Source organism: Mus pahari, chromosome 17 (assembly GCF_900095145.1).
Source record: "Mus pahari chromosome 17, PAHARI_EIJ_v1.1, whole genome shotgun sequence".
Lineage (NCBI taxonomy): Eukaryota > Metazoa > Chordata > Mammalia > Rodentia > Muridae > Mus > Mus pahari.
Window position 1 is genome coordinate 62,469,902 of NC_034606.1, and position 17,381 is coordinate 62,487,282.

Consider the following 17,381-nt stretch of genomic DNA (forward strand, 5'->3'; position numbering starts at 1 on the left):
AGACCAGGCTGGCCTCGAACTCAGAAATCCACCTGCCTCTGCCTCCCAAGTGCTGGGATTAAAGGCCTGCGCCACCAGGCCCGGCCTGATGTCTATTTCTATCCTGAGCCTCTCCTGTCCTCCCACCCCCGCCAGAGATCCCTGCTAACCCATCACACATGCACCTAAGTCAACATGGAGGGAATAGCACCTCAGAAAGTGAGAGATTACAAGAGGTCCACAGCAGCTGCTCTCCCCAGGAGTCCTCCCTACCAAAGTCTGACATTTCTCCCCAGTACCCTCACTGATAATTTGGTGCTATGATTATTTGGTGGAATAATTATTATCTTTATTCTATAAGCAGTGCCAGAAGGCATAATGAAGACTTAATGCCCCATAGTTAACAAGGACAACAACTTAATATGGTTAAGATCTGTGGGGCTCCAAAGCTTCTGGTCTTACACTCTGGGCCCTCCACCATGAATCTGTTACCTCTCAGCCCAGAATGGAGTAACCATCAAATACACGGCTTCCCAACACATGAGAGGCAGAGGCTGTCTGAAGGACTCCCCTGGGGTGAGGAAGACTGGTGATTGGTGGTCCCTGGCTGAATGGGTTGGATGTGAAGGGGAAGCATCCGGCCACATGAGCCTCCTGCTCTGTTTTGCCTGTACACGGACTGGATGCTCAGGGTCTGAGGGTGAATTCATGCAGACAGCCCTGATTAGCACCCCAATTCCCATAGTCTCGATTCCTCAAGACGCTGAGAACAATGGCCAAAAGGGAATGGAAGCTTCCCTATATCTGTGTTGCTGTCTCTCTTGAAAGTCCTACTGCCCTTCCTTCTATGTTTTGGTCTCTTTTCTTTAAGCACATGACTCTTGGGGCCATCAACAATAACCACCCACAGCCTGTAGCACAGGTAGAGGGAGAGCTGACCTGGGCCAAGTTCTCTTCAGCAGCAATGACTTCCCAGTGAGTCACCGACTTGGGCCCACAGAAGGTTATCTTTTCTATCCATTTGACTTCACTTACGTGTTCTGTATTTGAATCAACTGAACAGTTCCCCATTTCTCTGCTTCCTTCACAACGATTTCTTAGAAGAGTTAGAAAGAACGGGCGATGTTCCTGAAAGCAGAACCACTCCCCTCTGTTCCTGGACTCTCACCCGCCGGCCTTTCACCCACTGTGCACTGGAAGACCCATAATCAGCAAGGCCACCGAGGACAATGGGGCCAGCAAATGAAAACACATTTTTTTTTCCTATTTTGGAGCTCACAGCGCTCAGCTTCACATTGGTTTTGTTTGCTTGTTTGATTGCAGGATCAGGGTTTAATCTAGGAACCTTGTTCAAGATATTCAAACACTCTGCCGTTGAGCTACACCACTAGTCCACAAGGCTTTTAATAGGATGGGGAAGGCAAAAAGGAGACAATGAACGGTGTCTCAATCTAGCTTCCAGGACCCCCTCTTGAACCTCATCAACCTTGATCTCTTTCTTCATCAGAGGGTCCCTGGGACAATCTTCTTTGTCTTTTATGCCTTTGTTTTTACAACAGACATTAGACAGAGCCATCCATTAACAGAAACTCATCTACATCAACCTATAGATTATCCATTATTATTTTATGAGGTAGTTGTACATATTTGTCACCTTTTGGGACTTTCTTTGGCTCTGCTTGTTGAATATATAGTCAAGACGCCTGGGGCATCCACAAGCTTACTTTGCAGGCCTTTTATTTACATTATAAATATCATCTGTAGTGTTCATTTTCTCCAGAAGAACAGGAAGTACACAGAACATGGACTAGTCCACGGGAGGAACTGGCCAGCACTGGACTCTTAGCTCCTGACCACAGAACAACTGAACCATGACCCAGACTTCAAACTTCACCATCTTTATTGAGCCTTGGACTTCCTGGGCTCACCATAACTAGTGTCTCAGTAGTTAGAAGCCTAACACTAATGGCTGAAGAAGACACCCTGTCCCTGGGCTTGGGAATAGCCTGGGACAAAAATTCTCCCTCTAGCTGCCATGATAGGTAGTGTGAGCTCCTGAAGAACTGTATCTTGGTCTCACAAATCTCTGTGGTCCCAAGGAGGCTGTGTCTAACACGGAGAAGGTACCAGCCAACTCTGGGGATAGGCAGACATAAGTCTATGGAGTTCTCCAGCAACTATGTGAACTGGGGGTGGGGAGAAAGGAGGCTATGCAGCTAATTCTTGTTACCACAGGAGCAGTGGTCTGTCCTGAAGTCACTGTAAACCCTGGAGTCCTGACTGCTGCACTGTCACCTGTGAGCCTTGAGTTACAATGCTCTTCATCTTGATTTAGGTATGCTTCCTATCAATGAGCTCCCAACAAACTGCATCGCTCACAGAGGGAACCTCACACAAGGCACACCACGGCTTCTTGAATTCTAACAGTACACAACACTTTAGTACTAAACTTAGGAACCATTTTAAGTAACAGAAACACCAATAGCTATAAAAAAAAGATTTTTTTTTTCCCAAAAGACAACACAGCAGTAAGTCGGTAGACAGCCAAAAGAAAGATATGGAGGGAGAGGTAGCTCAGTGGTAGAGCACTTGTCTAGCATGCTCTCCAGGTCTACGGGGGCGGAGGGGGAGATGACAAAAACACAAAGATGTTTGTGTAGAGCGAGAGCTAGAACAGAGAGCAGCATGGCATCCTTGCCCAGCCTTTCCCCAGAGGGTGGTTGCCTGGTGACTCAGCTCTGTACCGTCCATAAATGACAACCCAGGTGTGGCAAGGATCGGTGCTGGTAAATTCTGGCAGCTGGGAACATTTTCAAACATGGAACACACACACACAAGGAGTATCACCTGCATCTATATGAATTTATTTTCGTTTATTTATAAGACCAAATGTAATTCAAGGAAAGCCACCGTGATCTCTCTGAGGGCATCAATCAAACGGATCGGAGTTAGGTCTCCTCAAGTGAGAAACGGACCTTCACTGTGTCCTGATCGACCAAGTCGCCCCTCAGGGTTCCATTTTCCACAGCTGGGTCCCAGGGTAAAAGGCAGATAGGAAGAGTAAGGTGACTTGGGAGCAGGGGTTCCATCAGTGAATGAAACAGCTCCGAGAGTGGTTGGAACATCATAGTTAGAGATTGGTAATGTGATCTCTAGTGAGTCTCAAGTGTGGCAGTTCCTGGGTTCATGTCCATTCAAATTTGGTGGGTACCGAGTGCTTGAAAGAAAACATACCAGGATGGGTATAGAAACTTTTATTGGGTAGAATTCCACCAAGGGGAATTAGCATTTGCCCGTGTGGCCGAAAAGTCATATGCCACCCTGTCTGTATTCTATACTTTCTGCATATCATCTCATTAAATCTCAGATGTGGGCACGTGTGAAGAGTCAGCTAGCTGAAACACAGGGGCATTCGGAACAATTAAGGGAGGTGGGCATTAAACTGATGGCACGGACAACACTCAATGTCCTCTTGACCAGTTTTACGACGGTGTTGGTCTCAGAGTGCACCCAGACTCTCCTTTGTCTCTCCATAGGTGGCTGCCCCACCTGCGCTGGCAGTAAGGAGTCCAGGTGGCACCTGGCACAGAGGACTTGAACTCTGGAAGACCTACCCTTCAGCAGTGTGGGCTTCACACTGCCGTGAGGTCTAACAGATATGACTATGAGACAATAGCCAGTGACTCTCTTGGTCTGGTTCCCTAACTAGGGAGCAGCTTTCTGGGAAGCCAAGAGGGGAGCCTGTGCCAGGCCAAATAGGTAATTAGCACTAACAGAAACCCTAGTGCCCAGAGATCAAAATTGCTCCAGGCCATGGAACACTGGCTCCCCAGTAAAGGATTGGTGAGTCAGACCCCTGTGATGGAGGAGTGACCCATACCAGGGGCCTGCGTGCAGATTCTCTTCCTCTCTAAGCCAGGTGAGTTTACCTGCCACTTCCTACCACTTCGGACTGCCAGGCTGAGCTTTGTCGTCTGGTTCTGAACTTGATTTGCTCTTACAAACTTGATTTTCCTGACAATGTTCTTCCACCCGCCTGAAGTCACTAGTTATGTCCCAGGGAGTTGCTTCTGGAACATTCTCTTTCCAATAGAAGCTGAATGCTAATTTTTCAAGCTTCCTGCTTCCTGAATCCCCTTCTCCCATTCTTTCTAGTCCTCCATCTCTGGCCTTTTTGGAAGGTCATCCTTGGACCTTCCCAGTACTGTCCACATACAGTCTGTGCCTGCAATCCTGGGGTCATATAAGAAGAGTACTAGGACTTGATATGCTCTGCTCAGTTGATATCTCTGGGAAGCCTGTCATTTTCTGAAGGGAACCATGGGACAAGTGGACCAGGAAAAAAGGGGAGGTGGGGGTAGGGTCTGAGTAGGGGGAACTGTGGTCTGGATGTAGTATATATGAGAGAAGAATAAATAATGAATTAAAAGGGAAATAAAGAAAAAAGAATGCCGAGGCAAACACTGGCCCTGACTGACCTAATAGGAATGGTGTATACCCCTGATATTGACTGGCAAGCTGTCGCTGGCTACCCTGGGTAAAGCAACTATGGGTGAAAAGCCCAGCACGGATCAGGTTTGATCTCATGGAAGAGTTTAGAGGGATGAAGAGGCAAGCAGAAAGGTCAAATTCTGGGGCTTCCCCCAAGACATGGCTGGCTCTTAAATGAGGAAGCTGTAGCTCTCAGCAAGAAGAAGGGTCATTCAGAAGGACACAGACATGTTGCTCAGTGCAGCTGGGTCAATGGCTAGGGCAAAGAAATAAGCACCTTAGGAAGGCAATTTCTGAGGGGTCAGAGGACATGGCGGGACTGAGGAGATCCAAAGAGAAAAGACCCCATTGCTCTCAGTAACTGGGAGAGCCACCATGTTCCACAGAAAGCACAGAGGCCCCCTTGAAGGAAAGGCTGGCCTCTCTCTTTTCCTTCCCTCTGGAGAGGGGACTCACCTGAAGAAACCTTTGCAGCCTTCACAGGTCATAGCATTGAAGTGGAAGCCTGTGGCTCGGTCTCCACACACTCCACAGATCCGAGGCACATTCCGGTCAAAGTCACCAGGGTCAGGCAGGGAGGTGCTGGCCGCCATTGCCTCCATCCCTATAAGAACAGCAGGCAGGCCACAGCCACAGTGAGAGTCAACGCCAGAAGCAGCTGGCACCTTCAGCATAGCCACCGGCCACCCTTCCCTTCCTGGTGGAGAGTGGGTGGCAGTCCTTTGGTGGTGAGCTTTCCTGGAGACAGTAAAGTGGGAGGTCTTTGGAGCCCTTGCTGCATGGCTGTCCTCGCCAAGACAGAAAGAACAAGGCCCAAGATCACACCGCATCCAAACTCTGCACCTGCCAGCTCCTTTGGGAGGGGCAGTGGCCATTCCTGTACCCCACTGTCCTCATCAGGAGAGACAGTCTGCTTTGGGGGGGGTGATCTGAAGAAATGTGTGCACCCCCCTTGGCACAGGCTCCCGCCCAGCCAACTTGATCAGGCAGATCAGAGCCAGTGTCTTACTCAGTGTGGCCTCCGAGAGGGACAGGGGAAGAGCAAGGGTGTGTAACCCCAAGCTCTTGTCCTGAGAGAGCCTGCTCCTTGTAGCCAGGCAGCCCAGGGCCCCGTGCCCTTAGTGACATCTTTCTGTCTTTGTTCCCGGTGCACTTTGTGTGAGTTTGGGTGTCCTTCCGAGTGGTGTGAGTCACGACCAATTAGCTAACTTTGTTTTCGGAGATGGATTCTATAAGTGGCCATTATCAGCTAGACATGGATCTCACACTTTGAGGAAAAGGGAGAGACAGGTAACGCAGGTATGCCCTTCTCCAGAAACGACTGACCTTGCTTTTCCATTAGTAAATTTGGCCCCTGGCTTTGCTTACTGCCTCTGACTGTTGTGAGGCTCAGAGATGACTCTAGGACATCTCGGGTCACCCTAAAATGCTCTTGGACTCAATCTCTCAGTTCTTGTGAACCCTTTCATTACATGTCCGAGTGGCTTCTCTGACCCAAGGCAAGGTTGGGAGGAAAATAGCGGAGAGATAGGGATGAGGGATGAGCACCTGCTTCTCAGATAGGGATGAGGGATGAGCACCTGCTTCTCAGATAGGGATGAGGGATGAGCACCTGCTTCTNGATGAGCACCTGCTTCTCAGATAGGGATGAGGGATGAGCACCTGCTTCTCAGATAGGGATGAGGGATGAGCACCTGCTTCTCAGATAGGGATGAGAGATAAGAGCATGCTTCACAGGGATGAGGGATAAGCACATGTTTCTCAGACAGGGAAGAGGGGATGCATGTCTGCTTCTGACCCAGGTTCAGGTACAGTGGGTGAAAGAGGGAGGTTCTGAGGCCTGTGGGATCTCAAAGCTCATTAGCCTGATTTCGTTGCTCCCCAACACTGGCCGTAAGGCAGTACGGATGTGACGGCTCCCTGAGGGAAGCCTAGAGAAGTCCCAACCTTGAGACGAGGCATGCCCACAGCTAGTGCTGCTGGCAAATGTATGGCTCAGACACTTTCCCTTTGTTTTTATGTCATGAAGAGCTCGTGACAAGGGAAGAATGGGAGCAGGCAAGCAAGGATATGACATTGCCACCCCCCCCCAAAGAAAGCCACATGGATGGCTGCTCTGTGTCTCTATTCCTGGGGACTGTTAACATAGCAAGAGAGTACTGATATTTCCTTTGCAGCTCATTTCAGACTTATGAATTATGATACCTGCAGGCACATACACACATTCATAAATATACCGAATATACATACATTGATTAAAAAGGAAAACAAAACAAAACAAAACAAAGAAAATCCCCAAAGAGATGAAGCTGCTGGTGGACAGGCACACACAGCATCATATAGATCATATAGATCATATAGGAGCAGTAGTCTCTCTTTGAGTGGCAGGTATCTATTATATATATAGCTTTGCGCCTTCTATGCATATCTGATCGCTCTCTTTGTACGTTTTTTAAAATTACCTTTACTTACTTATTTTGCATGCCTCTGTGGGAAGGATATGTACCCTGCACACACGCCATGGTACACTTGTGGGAGTCAGAAGACAAAGTGAGAGAGGTGGGCTGATTCTCGCTCACCACTAAGTGGGTCCCAGAGAGGGAACTCAGATCACTGGGCTTGGCAGCCAGTGTCTTTACCCGCTGAGCCATACCGAATATGTTTTTTTTTAAAAAAGGATTTTATTTATTTATTTATTTATTGTATGTGAGCACACTGTTGCTGCCTTCAGACACACCAGAAGAGGGCATCGGATCCCGTTACAGATGGTTGTGAGCCACCATGTGGATTCTGGGAATTGAACTCAGGACCTTTGGAAAGAGCAGTCAGTGCTCTTAACTGCTGAGCCATCTCTTTAACCCCTGGAAATACTCATTAATCTCAAAACAATTAAAAATAAAAGGGAAAGTGACTCATGTCTAGCAGCGTTATCTCTACATAGATGTGTGCAGCCTGTTGCCCATGTACCATATGTGACCAAAGGTAGCCATAAACGCAGCTCCACACAAAAATGTAAACTTACTTAAAACCTAAGATGTGTGTGTATGCGTGTGTCTGTATATATGTGTGCTTGTGTGTTTGATGGTTTTTATTAACTTGATCGTGTGTCTCTCAAGCATGAACTTTGCGGCTGTGATGTTGCGCTGCGATGTCAGAAGGCTGAACACACCTATGGGATGAGTCCACATCTAGGGAGACTCCTACAAGATTCTAGAACAAAGCAGGCATCTAAGATGTGGGCAAGGATCTCAGGGCCCAGTGTCATTATGGGGTAACAGGAGACGCTGTTTGGGATGCTTGTGGTTTCACCCCAGGTCACTGGAGATGCCTCTGCCGCACCAGAGCGTTGCTACAGAGCTGGGGTCAGCTGGGCCCCCAGCATCCTGGGGGATTCGTGGGAAAAGGGAATTAAATGGGAGCAGGGGAAGAATATACCAGTTAGTTCAGTCCAACAAGACAAGTCCAACATCGCATGACCTCATTGAAGAAGTTGCGATGCAAGCCAGCTGGAGCTACAGAGCCACGGCATGGCACAGAGCAGTTATACCACAGGAGAGGCACTGCCTTCCCATCAGGGGTCTCCTGGCATGGGGCTGGGAGCCATTGCACTTGGCTGGACAGAAAGGCCAGATCAGGCAGCAAGAGGCCCAGAGTGAACAAGATCGTTGCAGGAGAGCAGAGAGAACGGCCAGCTCCACCTGGGCTATTACTGCAAGTAGGGAACCAGTGCTTCACCAGAATCCAGGCAGAGAGGGGAGGATGGGACACACATCCAGGAAGATCGAACACACTGGAGGACCCCCACTGACTGGGAGGGAGCTCCAGTTCTTACCCTGTCCCCCACACCAGAGTCCCAGCCACAGGTTTTGCTGCTATGGGCCCACATGTGCAAAGGCTAGCCAGCGTTCCTCTGCCTGCTACTCTGCAGTGACCTCTCCTTGCCACCCCAACACACAGAGCCGTCTAGGGAGCTTGTAGTTGTTGAGGATGCACCTACCTGAAGGAGCAGGGGCGAGCAGAGCCCAAGGGTGCTCTCCTGGGAAGACTCACAGATCTGTCTGACCAAAGGAACTCTGAAATGAACAAGGGGGAGACGTTTTACCCAAGGTATCTTCCATCTCCCAAACCAATCCTTTAAGGAGCCCAGCATGGCGCACAAGACGTGTCAGGGGAAATAGGGCCGGAGATAAAAACAGGAAGAAAGCATCTTTGGGGACAGCTGTTGCTGCCAGGGATGATGATGAGGGAACTGGATAGCAATCAGAATGATGGCTGTCCCTCAAGGCAGAGGGCAAGCGGCACGCCAACTGTTGCATGAAGTGAGGGTGGCGATTGGAACAGGGTGAGAATTAGAGCTCCCTCCCGGTCCGTGGGGTCCTCCAGTGTGCTCTGTCTTCCCTGGACGCATCCGGCTTCTCTTTCTCCCTTCTGCTTCCTCCCACACAGCTCCCCTGTCTGAGAGAGACGGGATACCCTGCTTCCCCCTTGCAGATTTGGGGGATACTCTGGAAAGTAGAACACAGGGCGGCCTAGAATGCGGCTGAGGGCTAGACGGTGAGCCAGGCAGGATTGCAAAGACTTTCCGTGCCGGGAACTATAACGGTTGTGATGGCAGCCCGGGTCCCTGGCCTCTGGGGAGTCGCCATGGCAGGCATCTGCGATCTGTTGTGGAGAGTGGGAGTGGGGCTGGAAGAGACTGCCCCACACGGACTTCCAACAGGATGTTTCCTGCCACTGTCAGCTCTTTTCCAGACATGCAAAGCCTGAGGCAGGACTGATCCATGGTCCAGACTCTAGGTCCTAGAGGCACGACTGGTTTCCAAGGTGGGTTTGGGAAAATTTCACTCTTCCTCCACCTATCCACTGTGAGACAGACAGATTCATACACAGATGCCCACACCACACTCCTTCCCTGATAGCACTAGGAGGTGAGTGTGGAAATACACAAACGTGAGGGTCCTGGTACCTGAACCCTGGAAAGGCACTTTAAACCACACCCCAAGCGGAAAGGGTCCAGTCTGCCAGCTGTTGCTGCTCTCCAGAGATCTGTTCACAGTGGCCTGACTAGGTAAGGGAGGGAACAGCCTAGGAGGCCCCTAAGGCCTGCACCCAACCCTAGAATTCCCAGCCCCCAAGCCTTGGCTACCCCTTGGGTACCACCAGCTCCTTAGGATCCAGGCTGCCCCACTGCAGGCAGTGAGTGATGGGAGGTGTGTGTGCTGGGGGAAACCAGGCCAGACAGGTGTTCCTTCTGTTCCTGTGGCTCGTGGGTCTGTGACCACACTACCCAGCAGTGTATGGATTTACTAGGCTTCCTTCCTGCTTCTTAGGAAGTCTGTGGTGAGAACGATGGGTGAGACGGGGCCGTTGCTTTCCTGTCTTCCTATCTTTAATCTCTAGGGCTTTCAGAGGTCAGGGTTTATCCAGGTAGACCATCACCCTTGAACTTAAAAGAAAAAAAAAGAAGTCTGGACTCATCTAACACGTTCTAGAACTGCTAAGCGATACATACTTTTTTTAGTTTAATCCTCACAGTGGTCTTGGAGCTGTGGTGGGGGGAAGGGGAGAACCCTCATTTTGTAGATACCCAAACCAAAGTTCAGAGCGTCTTCAGTGATTTGCCTGGTGGTGGGCGGTACCAAGCAAGGGCAAACGAGGGCAAGCTGATTCCATCGCCAGAGTTGCCTTCCGCAAACTCCTCCCATTCCCGGTGACAGTCATCAGAGCAGACACCTACGGCTCTGTACTGGGCTCTGCTCCAGGACCTTCAGAGGCTTCAGTAGTTAAGCCTAACCACACCCTCATTAGACAGCACTGTCATTATCCCTGTTTTAGGGATGGGAAAACCGAGGGAAGCTGACTGGAGCTCAGCTGAGTCTCCATCCACACTTCCAGTGGGAAATCGCTCAGCTGTGCCCCCAGCCTTAAGCCTGGACAGCCTTCTCGTCCACTAAGTCGGGAGACAACACAGACAACAATCCCTGGGTCCTGAGGGAAGAACTGATGTCAGCTCCCTCGTCTGGGAAATTCGGTCCACCACACAGTCATCTGCCGTCCAATCAAACACTGGATGGGCCTTTCAGGAGAAATTACGTTCGAGTCAGCTTCTGGGTCTAAGGTCAAGTTGATATGAAAGTGGGTCAGAGACACAGGTTTAAAAATGGGGACCAGTGGAAAAAACACTTCATGTCCCCTGTCCCGTAAATCTACTCTGAGCACAGAGAAAACCTGATTCTGCTGGGGCTGTCCCCAAAGCCACCTGCTCCTAACCCTGACCTAGCCCTGACCTTGCCTTAGCAAGAAATGAGGTCACACAGTTCCTGCCCAGCACTAACGTCACACTGTTGCCTCCCCGACGCCCCCACTTGCACAGTTCAAACTATAGGTGCCACGCTCTGGCAGCAAAGACCCTGAGCTCAGATGAAGTCCTGTACTCACACTAGAGCCTCCCTTTGGGGTTCTGAGGGCGACTGAGTTGTGAGTGTGCAGATGACCTGAAGCTGGAAAAGGGCTGACCACTGAAGTCTTCTCCAGCTCCAAGAAAGCCCCATGGCAACAGGTCGTCACTGAAATTGACCCCTGACTCCTGATAAGCCGCAGCATGCTTGGGTGGCACGCTCATCTTTAGATGCTAATAAACAGTAAGCATAGTGCCCAGTGAACAGTATGACCCCAATATACCCCTAAGTGGAGAATGAGCTTACAGGAGAGGGGGTCTTCAGCCAGCTTGGGACCACAGTGATCAAAGCCCCTACTCTTTCTAGAAGAAAACTGGAAACCAAGTCATTTCCTCACACGGGAGAGAATCCCTCTTCCTGACATTCACACCTACAGAGAGAACTGCACAGCGGACTCCTCTAGGGCAAGCAGGCCTACATGCCTGCTAAGAACGCTGCACGTGGGCTTGTGTGTACATGCCTGTCTCTTGCTTTTTTATTTTTACTTTTTAATTTTACCATCTTTCTCTGTCCGGCATGTGCTCTGCATGACCCTTCTAACTCATCACCTAGGCATAGCGGTATCAGGGCCAGCCACAGTGACACACTTCCATCCTTCTGCCCCACCCCCTCCACACCCCACTCTGTCTATACCTCCAGACCCATCTTAGCATTATCTCTCAGAAGCTGGGGTTGAGGTCAGGGTTCAGAGTGAAATGGGAAAGGGGAGAAAGTACTGTCCAAGCAAACCACATCTAAATTACCTTCTGCTCACTGTAACCACCCCTACACTGTAGATTAACTACCAGTGAGAACGGCTGGAAAATACTTTATGCAGGCTACAGTTCCCAATGTGAAGCCCCTATGGTTACCAGGTTGTGGCAGGAAATCTCATCACTGAAAAGTGAGTTACCACCTCCTAACCCAACCACCTTAGGGCCTTCCTAGGACATTCCTGTCGGTTTTAAGGAAAAAGAAGAAACATCTCTCATGTCGACTCTTTGGATGGATTTTACAAAGCTCATTATGCACAGAAGCCATGTAGGTTTCAATTGCTGTGCTGGGCCAGCTTCCTTCAGAGGAGCCTCATAAGCCGTCCCTTTCGGGGTCTTTTTGGAAGGGCTTAGAGGGGCCACCACATGGGATCATTGTGCAATTAGAAAAGATGACTTTTCTGCCACCAGTCAGCAACTAAACAAAACCTACAATGTAACGGTGTGAATGGGGTAGCCTCGGAGGGGTGGAGAGGTAGGAAACTCTAGGCTCATTTCAATTTCATTGATCCCGGGTAAGCTGATGATTTTACAAATCATCAGCTGATGATTTCTACAAGGCGAGGCTGTGTCTGCCTCTGTGGGAGGGAAGGGCTGGCACAAACCTGTGTGAGACTGCCTGTGCTCCAACCACGACAGCCTGCTGCCTCTGCCCTCAGCACGTCAGCACGTCAGCACATTTAATATGCTTACCAAACATATTTAACCTCTAACTGAAGAATAGTAAATCCAGTGGCTGACCGCCCCGGCAGTTGACAGGAAGTCTACCCTTCGAGGTGGTTCTTAATCAACCATTTTGAGAATGTCTATCTCTGATATACCATCTCTTGAGAACCCTCCAAAGTCATGACCTGGTACCCCACAGCGTCAACGGCTAGACAGTCATGCCATAGAAGCTGGGCTACAAATTCCCACTTTCCAAGAATCCCTTGGCTGATGGTCCTGTCACGTCTGGGTGTCTCAGAACTGGACAAAATTCAGAGCTGGGAGGCCACAGGTGACGAGACAGGAGACGTGTGGCTTGCTGGGAGGATTTTTCACTTCTTATCAGCAACAAATTATTCCTGCAAGCTGCTTTTTTTTTCCCCCCAGTGGAAACGCTGCCCTCAGCTTTGTCAACAAGATTTCTGGCTGATTACTGCTCTCAGGGTAACAGGCAGGAGGCCCCATCATCGCTGGAAAGCGTGGGCAGCCCCCAGGGGAGTCAGCTCCATCATGAGACACAAAGCCACTCTCTCGGGTTTGACAGCTGAGGGAAACTGAGGCCCTCAGAAGGAAAGAGACTTATCTAAGGCTACAGAACAAGACAGTGTTTCCTCACTGGTCCCCCACCCCCGCCCCAGGCCTAAGAATAATGAGCCATACATAGGATGGGGTTCATTCTTTAAGGTGGTTGTGGGAAGGCCCCTGTAAAAGCCCTGATAACAATGTCGTGACCTATTGATACAACAAATACTGAGAAATAGAAAGGTGGCTGAAGTCTTCGCACTCGCCGCTGTCTCCATGCACACAGCTCTTGGCTTCAGCCTTCATAGCCAGCAGGCAAGGAGTCAGGATTGCCAGAAGTCACTAAGCGGGAAGAAGTTACACCTGGCCTGACCTTCCATGTGGGCCGGCCTTCCTAGGATATCAAGATGGGCACTTTGCTCAGAGATGTCTGGCATAGGTAAAAGTTGGTGGCACAGGGGGATTTTTCCCCCCAGTGATTTGGAGATCAAGAAAGAAAAACTGGGACAACTCCAAGCATATAGGGAAATCCAGACTCCTGTGAGTATCCAACCCTGCAATTGCTGATCTAGCTGAGAGCTAAATGGGCCTTTGTTTGTGAAAACTCCACGGGACAGCAGATACAATGTTTCTTCTTTTGAGACATCCCCTGTTGGGGTGGGGGCCGCTGTGTACTCCTTTAATCCCTGCGGTTGGGAGGCAGAGGCAGGTGGATATCTTTAAGTTTGAGGATAGCCTGGTCTACAGAGCTAATTCCAGGACAGCCAGGGCTACACAGAGAAACCCTGTGTCAACGAAACAAAGCAAAGCAGAAACTACACGACACAAAGTACCCTGAGCCCAGTGTTGGGTGCCCTGTGCCTCTTTCTCCAGGCTGGGATGCTTGCAGAAGTTCTGGTTCACTGGAGCTCAGAAGAATGCCTGAATGTTTGGAGGTCCTCGGCTCCCTGCCCTAGTTGGCCCTGGCCAGGTTGGGTTTTGTTTGTTTGTTTGTTTGTTTTCCTTATTTCCTTGCTGATACTGATGCCATTTCTGTCACTCGGATTCTCTTTGCTTCAGTGACAGTGTAATACTCCAGGTCCAGGTCCTTGTGAGTTCTTTTTTTTTTTTTTTTGGTTGTTTTTGAGACAGGATTTCTCTGTATAGCACTGGCTGTCCTGGAACTCACTTTGTAGACCAGCCTTGTGAGTTCTAAGACACTGGCAGTCTGGCCTCTAGACAGACAGTGTCTAGCTGGACACTGTTTACTACCTAATCCCTGATCCTCAGTGTCCTTCCCTGGTTGCTTATCCACATCATAGTGACACAGCAGTGCTCCACCGTTGTGTCTGCTGTGAGGGCCAGAGGAGATGCATGAGAGGCCATCATCTCAACAGACCTGTGTTTGCTAGATCGGCCAGAGGAATGAGAGGGGCTGCAGGGTCTAGACTGGGAAGGGCAGGAATCCTACACTCCGCCCTAAGATCTCCATCCCAGATGTTGCTCAGGAAGTTGCACATTTGCTGGGCTGCTTAAATAACTAACCAGTCCATCCACTTGTCATGGTTTGCAAACACTGGCTTCTCAGAGTAGAGGAAAATGGATCATTTCTCTTTCTAAATAAGCAGAGAAACGGCCTGTTTATCTCCATAGGAAGATAGGATTTCCTAGGCTCTCTCCATAAGGAAGATAATGCTTGTGGTTTCTCAGTTGCTAGTCATTACTAACACCTGGCCTATAATCTGGCATCTGTCCCCTTTCACACCTCTGTCCTCACCGCAGAGGAACTGAATTCATGCAGGCCCCCAGCTGTCCCCTTGTCTGTTATGAGGACACAGGTGACTTTCACCCTATTTCTGCCCACCACTGTGTATAGGGACACAGGGAAAGGCAAGTGCCAGGGGCTGGAGCTGGGAGGTGACGGTCAGAGATGTGATATCCTGAAACCCTGGCTGCCCCAGGTCCTGGAAGATCCTGTCAGAGGGCCTGATGCTGGCTGCAGTGAGACCTTCACTGGCTTTCCATTCATTCTAGGTGGGACAGGTTCTGAGGCCTGCATTGGAATCAGCGAGAGGTTCCAGGCTTCTCTGAGGTAAGCAGGCTTGACAAGGTCAAGCTCCCACGAAGGACCAACTTGGTCCTTAGGAGAGAGCTGTCGCCATGTGTCTGTGCAGCTTCTCAAGGCCTGGGCCAAGTGGGAGAACCTCAGCCTTAGAGGACACCAGCAGTCACCCTAAGCAATACCAGCTGTATCCCAGTTTTGGTTAGGACCCCCCTCATATCTTTCATTTGCCCAAGCTCTTGTCACCCTTGTGTGTAGATCCCTCTGGGGACCCACTTGAGGGCAAGGGGACAATGACGTTTCTTCTTGACCTCACAGTGGTAGACGCTGGCTTCCATTACCTGATGTTTGTACTGAGGACTGAACCTACAGCCTTGAGCACGCCACACAAGCATTCCACCACTGAGCTATCTCCCTGGCTGCCACTTGATCTTTGATGGTGACTTCTGCCTAGCCTTAGCATCCACTCTAAGGCAAAGCTCGCCCTAGAAGCTGGAAGTGTATGATGAGCGAGATGTAGCTTACGGTCCACAGGGGGTGACAAATAGGACCCCTTGATTGAGGGTGGCACGTTATAGTGTGGGTAAGCACAAGAGAGGACAAACCATGGAAGGGACTCCCTGGCATCATCTCCACGGGATATGGTATAGACCCAGGGACCTAGGGGAATTCTCATAGAACTGTTAATCATTACGAGGGTGAGGCAAGGAAGAGAGAATACTAGAACACTGCAGCCCAGCTCCAGGACAAAAGGAAAAAAAAAAAAGGTTTCATGAGAGATTATCAAAAGAACAAATGGTTTAACAAGGGAGGACGGAAGCTGGAGAAAAGGCAGCGCCGCATCCCCAGTCAGCTCCTCTTCCATTCATCAAGTTGTCCAGAGTGGCAAGATATGGTTGCCAGGCACAGACACCTCCCAGTTTCCAGCTCTCCAAATCTGCCTCTACCGGGCCTCACAGCCTACCCTGCCCTCTCGGCCAATGAGCCACCTCCTTGTTGCCAGGGATCACATGAAGGAAGGGGCCGGGTGTGAAAATATACAGTGCTCACAAACAACGTACATCACGGGCAGGGGCGGCAGGCTGTCTATAAGCATATGCCAACCCATATTGAGACCAGATGTCCAAACTCACTGGTGGTCCACACCCAAGCCTCACCTTACCCTCAAAGCTCCAAGGGAAAACAATGCTTGAGTTAAATGTATCAAGCCAAATACTGTTGCGGGGGGGGGGGGTCCCCCAGGGTCACAGGATGGTAGGAAAGATCCTTGCCCAGGTCCTGCCCACTGGGTATCTTCCTCTTCCTTTGGTTTTCTTTGGTACTCCCGGCAGAAGGAGGTGGAGTAAACTTAACTCATAGGACAGCTTTTAATAAATGCTGCCTCAGGAGAGGGGAGGAGTTAGTCCCTGGGTCCTGGGTAGTCAGTAACCTGCTGCCCACAAGCAGGGACCTAAGCAGACAGTGGCTCTTGGTCAGCTTCCCCCACTAAGCGGAGCCGCTGTGCCCCCTGTATGAGGCAAACGCCCCCTATCTTCAATTTGCCAGCAGAACAAACATCATGGAGAAGAGTGTGAAAGAGCCGCTCAGAGTCGACTCCACAAAGAGCTAGAGCAGAAAGCATCTGATGTGCTTAGCCCGCCCCCTTGACTCCCCCCCCCCATTGCCTGCTGTCCCCTAGAGCTAGGCTTTGCAGAGAGGAGGTGATGATGGTCAACTGTCCTCTCTCATTACTGGCTTAGCTTCCCAGTCCGGCTTCACATCACGGTGTACCTGGAGCCGCTGCCAGCTGAGCATCCAGTGTGCAGCTTTCTAAGCTAAGCCAGTGGCCATGGTCCTTCCTGCCCCTGAGAGGATAGGTGGGTGACCCTTCCATCCACTACTTCCCCTTCTGTCCCAGAACTCCTCCTGACCTGAAAAACAGTTCTGTAGCCGGGTTCTGGATTGAAGTTTAACAGAGACAAAAATAATTCCCCCGAGTGAGCTATTTTCTGCCCAGCTTTTGGAATACTAGCTCAGGGTGACAGGCAGTGGGGGGTTGAAGCTGGCCACGGGCCACTAACCTCTTAGGCCCTTTTCACATGCCCACTGCCTACTGCCTCTGGAGCCAGGCTTTAAAGAGACGTAGCAACTCAGTAGAACTCAGTCGCGACCGTCTATCAGCGCCTGCTGCCACCTGCCACCACCTGTAGACTGGGTGCAAAGTGACAGTCCGGCCCTGTGGGAGCCAGGGATGGTAGGTCTCCATGCATAGCTCTTGCTCCTACACCGAGTCTCAAGTAAGCTATACAAATCTCAAAAGACCATTGAGTCAGCTGAGAGAAAACACTTCCAAATGTGTAATAAAAACCGTCACGCTCCCTCTGTAGGAACGTCAGTTGTTGCTTGACGGTGACTCTCCCAGGTACTGAAGAGGAGGACTAGATCTCAGGAAGA

At 50.3% G+C, this 17,381-nt stretch overlaps 1 protein-coding gene across 1 annotated transcript in view; it reads right to left on the bottom strand.

The window, feature by feature from the left end:
- The window catches only part of Vdr (vitamin D receptor), a 54,318-nt gene that overhangs the window by 26,189 nt on the left and 10,748 nt on the right, over positions 1–17,381 (bottom strand). The window contains exons 2-3 of the mRNA XM_021216829.2: positions 8,468–8,543; positions 4,927–5,074 (exon numbers count right to left, since the gene is read on the bottom strand). Of these exons, the coding sequence (XP_021072488.1) occupies positions 4,927–5,072 (146 nt within the window). The 5' untranslated portion in view covers positions 5,073–5,074; positions 8,468–8,543. The remainder of the gene's footprint in view (positions 1–4,926; positions 5,075–8,467; positions 8,544–17,381) is intronic.